The sequence below is a fragment of the Mesoplodon densirostris genome, chromosome 5 (genome assembly GCF_025265405.1).
Source record: "Mesoplodon densirostris isolate mMesDen1 chromosome 5, mMesDen1 primary haplotype, whole genome shotgun sequence".
NCBI classification, from domain to species: Eukaryota; Metazoa; Chordata; class Mammalia; order Artiodactyla; family Ziphiidae; genus Mesoplodon; species Mesoplodon densirostris.
The window spans coordinates 143,748,454-143,762,347 of record NC_082665.1 but is presented as its reverse complement, the minus strand read 5'-3'; the positions used below and the strand labels follow the sequence as shown (position 1 = coordinate 143,762,347).

The following is a 13,894-nucleotide window of genomic DNA, read 5'->3' as shown; positions in this document are numbered from 1 at the left end:
AGCCAGGAAAGGTTTGCACTATGGTATGGTCTCCATTCTCATGAGTTCTGTTAACTCCATGTGACACCCTACCCTAAACTAAGGATGGGGTTACCATCCCAGATTACTTACCGCTGCCGGAGAGCTCTGCCCCACTGGCTTCTGAGGTGTATTTGTAGGCCTGTGTAATTATTTGGTGGACAGTACTGTTTACTGGCCTCTGCAGGGCAAAGCCTGACACCTTTGATCTCTTGTTTCTTGGCTAACAGCAGAGCTAGTCCTTGGAGACTGGGAGCTGGGTTTTCCTCACCACCAGCATTAATGTAATTCACAGAAGGGAGGAGATCTAATCGAGAAACCATTCTGCTTTCTTTTACCTGAAAACCTCCAAAATAATACTGGGGGAGTCTTTTCTTTTTCTCTAGAATTTTAAGAAACAAAGGTTCGTGATTTATTTCAAATGCTGCATTAAAAATATTTGTTATTATTAAAAAAACAACAGCTTTAGGACAAGAAATTTGAATGCGCTTAGGATAAAACTTAACCAGTGGAGAATTTGTTTCATATGTTAAGATCAAGCTGAATCTCTTTAAGCATGAAGTCATTGCTGTTTTAAAGTTTTTCTATCAAAGTGCAATTCATATTAATATCAATTTTTACCTTACATAAAACATTTTATCTGCATCTTACTGTGGTAGTTTGCAGCTGAATGGCAAATATTATAGGGACTAAATGAATAAATAAATAAATTCAAGTACATACCTAATAATTTAAGAGAAAAAAAATGTAGAAATTTAAGAAAACCAAAAAAGGGGGCTTCCTTGGTGGCGCAGTGGTTGAGAGGCCGCCTGCCGATGCAGGGGACGTGGGTTCGTGCCCCGGTCCGGGAGGGTCCCGCATGTTGCGGAGCGGCTGGGCCCGTGAGCTATGGCCGCTGAGCCTGCGCGTCCGGAGCCTGTGCTCCGCAACAGGAGAGGCTACAGCAGTGAGAGGAGGCCCGCGTACCGCAAAAAAAAAAAAAAAAATGATGGACAACTATCATTTAAAAGCAATAATGAAATGAAGGATTTCTCACCATAATTCAAAAAGAGACATGTACCAAAATGTTCATTGCAGCTCTATTCACAATAGCCCGGAGATGGAAACAACCTAAGTGTCCATCATCGGATGAATGGATAAAGAAGATGTGGCACATATATACAATGGAATATTACTCAGCCATAAAAAGAAACGAAACTGAGCTATTTGTAATGAGGTGGATAGACCTAGAGTCTGTCATACAGAGTGAAGTAAGTCAGAAAGAGAAAGACAAATACTGTATGCTAACACATATATATGGAATTAAAAAAAAATGTCATGAAGAACCTAGGGGTAAAATGGGAATAAAGACACAGACCTACTTGAGAATGGACTTGAGGATATGGGGAGGGGGAAGGGTAAGCTGTGACAAAGCGAAAGAGAGGCATGGACATATATACACTACCAAACATAAGGTAGATAGATAGTGGGAAGCAGCCGCAGAGCACAGGGAGATCAGCTGGGTCCTTTGTGACCGCCTGGAGGGGTGGGATGGGGAGGGTGGGAAGGAGGGAGATGCATGAGGGAAGGGATGTGGGAACAGATGTATATGTATGACTGATTCACTTTGTTATAAAGCAGAAACTAATAAAAAAAAAAGAAATGAAGGATTTCTTTGATAGCATTATAAACCACAGTGGAAGTGGAGCATATGCTGGTATCACTATAACATGGTCAAACCAAACTTTTGTCGTGCTTGTGTGTGTTTGAACACACACTAACTTATGATCCTATTCTTTTATGTTTATTCTATTGTGCTCTATTTCCTTCTCGTTGATCAATGCACAATGAATTTTTCTCTTCAAGTTAGCCCCTGCTTCCCTCCAGCATAGGTGCTAAAATTTTTAAACTTGAGGCTCAGGTGTGGGGCCCTGGGCAACCCCAGCCAAATCTGACAGTATTTAATATTAGCCCCATCTCTATGTGGGGTTATAAGTCTAAACCAGTGGTTCTCAAAATGTGGTCCTAGAGCGAGCAGCATCAGCACTGCCTGGAGTGTGGTTAAAATGCAAATACTTAGGCCCTGAACCAGACCTACTTGATCAGAAACTCTGGGGCAGGGGCCCAGCAATGTGGGGGTTTAATGAGCCCTCCAGGTGGTTCTGATGGTCATTAAAGTTTGAGAGCCTTTGGTCTTAACTTGGTCTTGCTGCCCTGTATCCTGTCTACCTGGGTTGACTTCCTAGATACACATATACCGATAAAGCTCAGTTATCCCCTCTGATTTCCTCATGACTGGGTCTCTGTCTCTCTGACTGGGTTTATGCCCTGATTTCAGATTAACACTCTAGCTCCCAGCTGGGATTTCCACCTGGCCTGCTGGACCAGAGCCCTGTCAGCTCCTTTCCTTAAATATATCACGGTCCTGCTTTTACTCTTCTCCCCTCCTGGCTGGTGGACAAGTCTGGCATTGAATCAGTTGGGTCACTTGGAGCCAATTCGCACTGGGGCATCTCTATGACCTGGCAACTCCATGCTGTGCCACCCAGCAGGCCATAATAGCACTTGCCTAAGATGACCTCCAGGCCCCTCACCTGTGGACGTTATAGTTGACATTACTATCCTTCTTTATTAGTCCTTGTCCTATAACCTGATAAACATTCTAACCTGCCTAGGCCCCATTTTATATTACCCTGTTCCTACTGATCTGGGTATCAAGAGACTGCATGAGCTATGACATCTATCTGAAGTCAGTGGATACCTTTGGAAAACACTACAGTAGAGTTAGGTAAACATTTTAGGGTAAAACATGTATTGATTTGGGGACAAATCCTTCAGGGTAAAGAAAGACAATAGTAGAAAATAAGTTATGTTTGAATTACTTTAAGAAAATGTTGCCAGCACCACTTTATGTTCTGAATATTCTAATTTACCTGATAGAGGATTCAATACATTTATCTTGTGAGGATTGGTATCCTCTAACTTCTGCTTTCCAAGTCCCAATTTTTCCATGCATGGATCCACCTACTGAATTTATTTTCCCGAAACCTGAACACACCATTATCTTACTATCAGTTTACAGGAGACTCAACACTATAGCATTTAATAAAACATTCGTGCTCATCCAGAGGAGCCTATAAGCAGCTACTACCATGAAAGAAATTGAAGGTCACATTTATATGCCTAGAAAATAGTTCAACAAGTATTTCAAAACATTCTCCATTTCAACCTTTGGTCAAAGCCCTTTTATGTGTTAGCAATATTCACAATACTTGAAGAGGTCCTTTTTTCCTTGAATTGCGTTTAATGCATAACCACTTGGCCCAGTTTAGACATAAGCTTTCTTACCCTAAACTCGTGAGTCCTGCTTCTGCTTCTATTTGTCAGATGGATAGAAATTTGTCAGTAAACGCTTAACAAAAGGAATTTACATGTGTGGTTATATTCATTCAATTTTTTCATGGAGCAATTATTTATTCCATTCTACTATGTGCCAAGCACTTCACTGGTGCTGGAATAACAGAGTCCCTGCCTGAAAAAAATCTTCTTGGAAATCCCCTCCCAGTCAGATGGATCTTTTCTTGTCAGAGGTGGTGGGTATGGATTTGCCTCACAGAGAATGGGTGGGGACCAGGGACAGGCTGCATGATCATCAAGATGTATGGCTTTGGAAAGTAAAATGTGATTTATGCAAAACACTGTTACATTCTGGGATATGAGAATGAGGACCCAGATCAAAGAAACAAAGACAACAACATTTTACTTTTTCACAATTGGCACAAGCTATTCATTTTTCATCAAACCTGCATACTTTGGGTTAATAGCAATCATCTTCCAAGCACTGCTTATTGGATGGCCCCTAACTGAAGCCTTGACCTGATTTTCCTTTAAGAAATTGTCTAATCTGTGTCTATAGCATCCCTCTGGCCAAACATATGGCTGAATAATCAAATACATTTAAGCATTTCCTGTGTCTCTAATTCTATCCTAAGTGCTGTGACAAATTAAAAACAAAGCAAGTTCATTTTCTCCTTGGTATTATAGCTTTTTCTGTATAAATTCTACTGTATCATAAGTATCTTGAGGACAAGACTCATGTCTTACTCATTTTTGTAAACTCCATAGATTATCACATTATACTCAGTAAATATGATTGAATGGAAAAATTCATAAAGAAATTCATTTCTAGGGACTGTAGACTATAAACATCATCCTGAGATTTCTAGAACTCTTGGAAAAGTCAGTTCTGTTGGTGATAGGTCATACTGTTTCACCTTGTGAATGAAGGTCAACTTGACCCTAGGGAAAGTTAGTGTACAGACATGCCATTGTACTCTTGGCCAGTCAGCAACATCAGAAACGGAACAGTGTAGCCATGCCTCATAATGATTTCCTTTGTTAAGCAGTGTCACTCACCTGATCTGAAGCCAAGTCAGCATGGGGGTTGTTCCTCCTCCGAATACCCAGACTGTGAAGAACACGAGGAGCAGAGTGGTGGTAAACATCATTTGCTTGGGCTGAGATCCTGTGTTCCGAATAGCTAAGGCAAAAGCTATTGCTCCTCGCAAACCTGTAAGGAAGGAAAAGAAGGAGAAGAAACATCTGCACGAGTGTCATTCTCATTTCATTGAATGTATCTTTACAGTTTACTGACAAACACAATTATATTTTAAAATTAAACTTTTAATTTTCAGATAACTGTAGACTCACATGCAGTTGTCAGAAATAATAGGGACTTACTGTGTGCCCTTTCCCCATTTTCTCCCCAGCAGTGATGTCTCATCTTGCAAAACTGTCTAGTACAATATCACACCCAGGATTTTGACACTGATATAGTCAAGATTCAGTACATTCCCAACACCATAAAGATCCCTCATGTTGCCCTTTATAATCACATCTACTTCTCTCCCACAAACTCCTTAACATCTGGCAGCCAGTAATCAATCATCCATTTCTATAATTTTGCCGATTCAGGAATGTTATATAAATGGAATTGTGAAGTATGTAGCCTTTTGTAATTGGCTTTTTTTCACCCAGCGTAATTTTTGGATACTCATCCAGGTTGCCAAATGTATTGATAGTTTGTTCCTTTTTATTGTTGAGTAGTATTTCCATGGTATGGATATTCCACAGTTTGTTTAACTGTCATCTGTTAAAGGACACTTGGGTAGTTTCCAGTTTTTGGCTATTACAAATAAGGCTGCTGTGTGAGTGAACGTAAGTTTTCAGCTCTCTGAGATAAATGCCCAGGAGTGCAATCACTGAGTTATATGGTATTTGCATGGTGTTTTTTAAATTAATTGATTTTAATTGAAAATTTTATTGAAGTAACATTATTTAAATTTATATGTATAACATTGTATATATTATAACATTATGTTTCACATGTACATTATATTTCTTTTTTAAATTTAATTTTATTTATTTTTTTATATAGCATGTTTTTAAAAGAAATTACTACCAAACTTTTCCAGAATGGCTCTAGCATTTTACATGCCCAGCAGCAATAGATAAGTCATCCAGTTTCTCTGCCTTTACCAGCCTTTAGTGTTGTCATTATTTTAAATTTTAGCCATTTTGATAGCTTATTGGGGTTATAATTTCCACATTCCTAATGGTATTGTAAATTTTTTAATGTGCTCATTTGTGATCTATCTACCTGCTTGGGTGAAATGGCTCTTTGTGTTTTTATCTCATTTTCTAATTGAATTGTTAGATGTTTGTTAAATTTTGAGAGTTTTTTATATATTCTAGATAATAGTCCTTTGTTGGATATATAGTTTGCAAATATTTCCTCCCACTTTGTAGCTTTTTATTGATTAAATCTAATCTGTTGATTTTTCCTTTTATAAATCATCTATTTGGAGCCAAGTCTAAGAACTCTTTACTTAGCTCTAGGTCCCAAAGATTTTCCCTTGTATTTTAAATTTTTTTCTAAAAGTTATTTAGCTTTACATTTTACCTTTAAGTCCATGCTCATCTTAAGTTAATTTTGGTATAAGGGGCGAGTTTTAGGCTGAGGATCTTTTTTTTTTTTTGCCTATGGATGTTTAATTGCTCTATTGAATTGCTTTTGTACCTTTGTCAAAAACCAATTGGCTGTATTTGCATGGCTCTATTCCTGGGTTCTCAATTCTGTTCCATTGATCTATGTGTCTATTCCTGTTTTGATAGTACACTGTCATGATTACTGTAGGTATATGGTAGGACTTAGTATCAGGTAGACCTCCTGGACTGTTGGTGGGAATGTAAATTGATACAACCACTATGGAAAACATTATGGAGGTTCCTTAAAAAACTAAAAATAGAACTACCATATGACCCAGCAATCCCATTACTGGGCATATATACCCTGAGAAAACCATAATTCAAAAAAACAGATGTACCACAATGTTCATTGCAGCACTATTTACAATAGCCAGGACATGGAAGCAACCTAAATGTCCACTGACAGATGAATGGCTAAAGAAGATGTGGCACATATATACAATGGAATATTACTCAGCCATAAAAAGAAATGAAACTGAGTTATTTGTAGTGAGGTGGATGGATCTAGAGTCTGTCATACAGAGTGAAGTAAGTCAGAAAGAGAAAGACAAATACTGTATGCTAACACATATATATGGAATTTAAGAAAAAAAAATGTCATGAAGAACATAGGGGTAAGACAGGAATAAAGACACAGACCTACTAGAGAATGGACTTGAGGATATGGGGAGGGGGAAGGGTAAGCTGTGACAAAGTGAAAGAGCGGCATGGACATATATACACTACCAAACGTAAGGTAGATAGCTAGTGGGAAGCAGCCGCATAGCACAGGGAGATCAGCTCGGTGCTTTGTGACCGCCTGGAGGGGTGGGATAGGGAGGGTGGGAGGGAGACGCAAAAGGGAGGGGATATGGAAACATATGTATATGTATAACTGATTAAATTTGAAAAAAAAAAAGATCTATTAAAAAAAATCGGGTAGAGTGATTCTTATATTTCATTTTCAAAAGTGTTTTAAATATTCTAGATCTTTTGCCTCTCCATAAAATTTTAAAAGAATATCGTCTGTATTTACAAAAAAATCTTTCTGGGCACAAATACTTTTAGAAAATCAAGTGTGTTAGACAACAAGGAAAACCAAGCTTATGGACCATTGAAAATTAATAAACGATTAAATGACATTTAAGAATTATTCCAGCCTGAGAACATACTTTTACAAAGTCTATAATCTAAACTGACCTATTAAAACCTGCTTTTTTGTCTATTTTTCTTCTTTAATAATAATATGTTAATTGAATTTTTATGAATCCATATTAAATATATTTGCAAGAAGATGTTAAAGAAGATTAAATGCTACAATTTCAAATCAAAATGTGATAACATTATAAAAACAGATGTAGACTTTGAAGAAAAGTAAATAAAAGCACAAGTAGTAAAATAAAAAAGTTAAAATGGAAAATCTCTCTTGGGTAACACAAGACTTATAAGACATTTACAGGCTCTGTTATACCATGTAACAGGGCAAATAAACATTTATAATGATAGCAAGTATAAGTCAAAGGTAGTGATTTTTGCTACTTTTATAGGAAGGTTTAAGTCACATACATAAAATTTCAATGGTCCATTTTTTATACTATTTATTGTATTAATATCATCTAGGTTTCTAATTTTCTAAATCTTTATTCATACATTAAAAGACTTTTAGAAATTGGATACAGGGTAGGATGAGAAAAACTGTAACTACTTTGATCTTTATCCTTGGCTTCACAACTTAGAATATAATGCTCCTTTCTCATCTTTACACTGAGAATATACAAGAGACAAGTGGCGTAACACAAGATCTAGAGGACTAGAATAGAGAGACTTAATATATTTTGCCTGAAAGAAGGAAGCCTCAGAAAGAGAGAGGAACATGCACTCTGATTATAAAATTACCTTCAAGGAACAAAATGTAATGGAGGAAGAAAATTATTCTAAATCTCCATGTAGACAAGGAAATGGCCTGAAGATAAGAAAGATAACATTTGAAGTAGATATTAATAAAGAAAAGTTCTTATACATCAGAAATTCTGAACACTTAGATGGTTGTACTCAAGAAGAGTACACCAGAGACGTTCATGCACTTAGACCCAGCTGGGGACAAGAGAGTGGGGATATTAATAACCCTTATTACTGGAGAATATTTCAATAATGTTCTCTCCAGGAAATACAAATGGTGTCATTAGGGAATGAGAACTGAAAGAAGCAGTTTTCCAACAGCCTTCTATATCTGAGGAGAAAATGTATAGGTTAAGGTAAAGCTCCTAGCAGTGTTTAATCAGGACAAGATTGGAGATAGAAAGTGATCTTTTCTTTTTCTCTTTTCCTCAAGCTCACATTTCCAGACATGTCCATAAAGAAACATTACTCCAGTTAAATGGTGTGTATTAGAAATATTAAGTGCTAAGACTCGAAGTATTTGTTTTCATTATATTGAATATTTGTGTGTGTGTGTATGTTTTTGGCTTTGTTTTTTCATTTTTTTGTTTTGTTTTTACTTTGAATTTTGTGAGAAAGAGAAAAATAGAGACTGGAATAAAAGTTAAAACTTGCTATGTCGTGTTTATTGTAAAGTTCATGTTAGTTACCAAGGGCAAGGATGGACATAATCATTTATCTTCCTGAATATGTTTAATAATGTATTGTTATTATGTTAAACTAGCATAGCTAGGCTCTTAAATCTAAATTATCTATACATGAGCAGTTCTTAGTTTAAAAATATACTCAAAAGATATATGTTATTCTGACTTCTAAAAAAATCTATATCCTATAAATAAAACTCTATATTTACAGGAGATGCAATGTAGAGATCTCTTTTAAAAAAAGAAGAAAGAAAAATGCAGCCACTGCCTTGTACTTGTACTTGTGGAATATTAAGAAACATTGATATTTAGAACCAACTTCAAGATGGCTCTATAAGAGGAGCCCTTCCCCATATAATGGTCACCTAAAAAACCACAGAAACAGTATGTTTTTGGAGAAGAGAGTATCTGTCTGTAGCCCTGGCCACTTGTCGCAAATATGGCTCATGCCACATGTGAGATGGCCTAGTAGCATGGGAAGCATGGAACTGAGAAAGGTAAGGTCACTAAGTAGACAAAGTGAAGCTCATTTAGAACTCTAGATGAGAACAACTGCCTACATACCATTCATCCTTTATGAAGCCAAAGTTATTGATCACACATTCGGCACCTAGACAATTGTCAACTCAATGGCCATTCATTGCTTCATTCAGCACATATGTGTCTTAGTCTGACATAACAAAATACCACTGTCTGGGTGGCTCCAACAACAGAAAATATTTCTCACAGTGTGGAAGCTGGGATGTCTAAGATCAGGGTGTCAGCATGGCCAGGTCTGGTGAGAGCTTTCTCTCTGGCTTACAGAAGGCGACCTGCTTGCCATGCAAGAGCAAGCTCATTGGTGTCTCTTCTTAATTCTATCATAGGGCACCCCACCCTTATAATCTCATCTAAACCTAATTGTCTCCCAAAGGCTCCATCTCCAAATAACATCATATGGGAAGTTGGGGCTTCAACTTATGGATTTGAAGGGGACACTATGTGAGGGGAGTCCATAGCAATATGTACTGATTGATTATCTGTTATGTGGAGGCTCTGGGCACACTTATCCTATCTCCTTCACACCATGGATTTGGGAAACGGAGGACTTTAGGACTGAAATAAATTACTTAGGCTACCAGCAAAATACTAGAAATTAAAGATTAGTATTGACTTAGGAGTTTCTTCTAGCAAAACACTATTTTTCAAGAACACATGCCATTTTGCTTACAAACCAGGAAATTCAGAACTCAGTGTCAAAACTTGTGTTTTATTTTGTTTTATGGGTACTTTGATTCTTTGGATTTACCTTTCTTTTTCTCTTTGTTTTGGCCAACTAATGGACATAATTTTATACTTTTGGGGGTTATAGACTATATCATCTCATTTTAGATGGGTTTACTGTTCAGAGACTTGACATATTTCACATACTCAGTTGGAAAGTTAGCATCATCTTGTGGAATAAAAGAATTACCTGAAATTAAATGTGGTTTCATTTAAAATTGGCCTCTAAGGGATTCTTATGTTAATTATGTTGATGTTCTATTCATAACAATAGAAGACTATTGAACCAAGGAAAGCTTTCAGGCAAGGACCCCTGCTGCAGAAAAAGTGCAGCTTCCTGTTTATCTTTAAACAGCAAAAGTGAAACTTAATCTGTTATAAATTTGCAGATGTGTTCTGAACAGGGTGAAGGTCATATACAGCTACATTTAAATCACAAGAATACAAGTACCCCCTAAGGCATTTGCATTGAAGGTGCAAAGCAAGAGTCTAAACCTAAACATTTATTGAGCACTCACTCTGTGCTACCTGTTACCCAAGGCACAGTGGGGGGATGCAATGGTGAGGAAGCTTGGGCTCCTCTATTTTAGGGCTCAAGGTTCTACAAAAATGAGTCTCTTAACAGGTAAATTATGCTAAAGTATATTAGAGGTATAAAGAGTATGCTTTGCATGTATAGACGGTTGAAGAAAAAGGTAAGATTGCTAAATTTCATGAGGGCCCAAATCATGGCCATTGTTAACAAATGTGCAATGTTTAAGGCACTGAAATCAATGGTGGGGTGAAAGAGGTCTTTGACATGTGGTTTTCTATACTTGAATCATTTTTCTCCCATTCAAATTTTCTCTAGTTCTTTCTTCTATAACCCTCACCCAAATTTCACCTAATTCCAATGATCTTCAGAGCTCAGCTGAGCCACTGATTTCTCTGTGAAGCCTCCACTGAGATCTGGGCCTGGGTTAGGCTAACTGACATTCCCAGTACAAACTGTGCTTGGCCTATCAGGTGACTTATGACATTACACTGTAATTGGCTGGCTCTTTGTTTATCCACACACGTAGAGCAATGCCAAGCACATACAAGGTCAATGAACAGATGAATGTTCTGATTCTTCATGATTCTTGATTACAAATGGAAAAGTGATTGATATCTCTTAGTTCAATGGAATGGTTGAGTAATTGTTTCTTCGAGTTTGGCTTCTGCCCTTTTATTATTTATTGAGACCCTTAAAGCCTCGTACTGAGAGTCAAGAGACCTGGGATCTGTTCTCAGGCCTGCCCGACAGGATGCATGATCATTAGCCTCATCTGAATCTGTGTTGTCTCATCACTGAATGGAGGTTTTAAGACTAGATTGTGGTCTTTAGCCAGAAGTGCACATCAGAATCAACTGTGAAACCTAAAAATGTATGAGTTATTCATGCTAGTGTCCTGACTCTAGAGATTTGGATTCAGCAGAGAATGAGTTACCTGAAAGCTCAGGCTCCTCTCTCTTCCCTCTGTACCACCTTGGTCCAAGGCCCATCACCTCACACTCTGACTGTGCCCCTGACCAACAACCTTGTCTCTTGGCCTAACAGCCTCCATCCTTTCTTCCTTCCAGACTATCAATGTCCCTCTGAACAGTTTCCTCAGAATCTAGCTTTATGAGGTGGTGATCTGACCCAGAAACCGTAAGGGGCTTCCTACAGTCCATAGAAACACTTCAATCAGAATTCTGCCCCCCCTTCCGGGTCTACCTCCCCTTGTCCACTGAGAGCTTTGCATACCAACAGGGTGGTCTTCTTTCTCTCCGTAAACAATTGTTATCCTTGCCCCTATGCCATGATCCCACTGTTAAGCCTGTGTTTCACTTCTTTCTGCCTCTATTCCACCCCCATGAAGTTTTCCTGGAACACTCCAGTCCACATTGCTCTCTTTTTCTTGGAAATCCTATAAAACATATTGCTCATGCCACTCATATTATTGAATGATAGTCTGAGATGAATCAGTAGTTTAATATGATCTATTCTTTCCTCTCAATTATTAATCTTTTAAAAGGCTGGAATTACAACTTCTTTACACAACTTAATATCTCTCATAGTATCCAAAACATGAAACTCAGTAAATGCTTTTGAAGTCAATGATTACAGTGGCTTCAGACTCTTGAGATATGAGGTGGTGACATTCATATGTTCCTTCATTCATTCGGGCTCTAGGGGATAGCAGAAAACAAGAGATAGTTTCTGCCTTAAAGCGGCTTCCAGATTAGTTTAAAAAAGAAAAAAAAAAGTAATATGTAAGTTGTTTTGAAGAAAACAAAAGTAGGATAAGAAGATAGAGGATATATTTATGTGAAGGGCTGGAGTTTTTAGGGTGGTTAGGAAAGCCACTTTGGTTAGGTGACATTTGAGCATAGACTCTAATGAGGGAGAGGCCATGTGGGTGTCTGGAAGAAAAGCACTCCAGGCTTCTGGAACAGTAGGCTCAAAGGCCCTGAGGCAAGGCTATGCCTGATATGTTCACATAGCAGCAAAGGGGCTGGTGTGGCTAGAATGGAATCAATGGGGGGCGGGAGTGGGGAGTGAGTGCAAGGAGATAATGCCAAAGAGGTAACTGAGCCAGATCATGCTGGGCTCTTGAACAGCAAGGCTTTTGAATTTTATTTTGAGATGGAAAACTTCAGGAAGGTTTTTGGCAGGGTAGTGCTAGGATCTGTTCTATGATTAAAAGGATCACTCTGGCTCTGCTATGAAAAACAGATTTCCAGGCTGGAGGCAGGAGGTCAGTGAGAAGTCTGCTGCATAATCCAGGCAAGAAGTGGAAGTGGATCAAAACAGGATGGTAGCATGGTAAGTACTGGAATAATGTCAAAGGTTGACAATATTTGCTGATGGGTTGGATGAGGGGTATGGGAAGAAGAGAGAACTCCAAGAACTTATGGCTTGAACAACTGGAAGAATTGGGGGAAACTGTGGGAAGAGCATATTGGGGTGTCTGGAGGAGATCAAGGGTTATATTCCAGCCATGTGAAATCTATGATCCCTAGCAGTCATACAAGTGCAGAGGTTGAGTGGGTGGTTGGAGTTAAGGGTCTGGAGTTCGGGGGAGAGGTTAGAGTCTTTTTTACTGGAGACAGTGGGGAGTTGGAGTTTGAAAAGTGTGGGAAGATAAAGTTTATTTTAAACCATGTTTTCTCTTGCTTTAAGGACTTTGTGCTGCTCCTTGCACCTCCAGTGATCTTCCCAGGCTTCCCCTCGCCCTGTTCCCCAGTTTCCCCCGCCGGCCCCCAGCCCTGGCTTCTCCTCATTCATTTCAGTCCTCGGAAAGGCTGCCCTGACCATGCCAGCTAAGTGTCCTCCACTTGAACCCAGGCCTTTTTCACATGTCATTTATTACACTGATCACCATCTGAAATTATATGTTTGTTTTTTAGCCTTTAAGACCTGTGTCCCTCCACAAGGCAGTGAGCTCACTGACAGCAGGCCCAGTGCCAGGATGGTGCCTCTCATATTGTAGGCAACTCCTTAAGCACTGGATAAATGCATGAGTGAATGGATGAGGGAAAGATCATCTTTTGCCTTTGAAACACAATTGGAATCCAAAGGCAACTGAACAGTAGTTGGACAGGGATGCAGAAATGTCCCTGAGAAACTGACCCATTCTTTAAAAGAAATATCCCTTAGATAAGTTATTTTGCTGCCTTTCTTTTCATTTGGGATATAATCCATTGCAATACCTTTTTTCCTTTCATTTCAAGTACTGTGAGGGGGTTGATTTCAAAGATTTAACACCTTCTCATCACTCTGATAAATCAAACCCTAGTTTGACTCTACAATAGAATTATGTATTGCTTTTACCTTTGCTGAAGTCTCATGACCTTGCAAAAGGTAACTACTTTCAGCAAAAATGTCAGTCTGATTTCAAAATACATTTTCCAGGATAGTACAACCTTGTTATACAGTCCCATTTTCAGTTCAACGTCGTTTTATCACATGGAAGCGAAGCCAACAGATAGTTTCAGTGAAAAAGCCTCTGCATTCAAAA

General features: G+C 38.4%; 1 protein-coding gene across 1 annotated transcript in view; it reads right to left on the bottom strand.

Moving 5' to 3' along the window:
* SLC9A9 (solute carrier family 9 member A9) overlaps window positions 1-13,894 on the bottom strand; it is a 556,059-nt gene that overhangs the window by 198,299 nt on the left and 343,866 nt on the right. Inside the window, exon 12 of the mRNA XM_060100216.1 lies at window positions 4,414-4,567. Within this exon, the coding sequence (XP_059956199.1) occupies window positions 4,414-4,567 (154 nt within the window). The remainder of the gene's footprint in view (window positions 1-4,413; window positions 4,568-13,894) is intronic.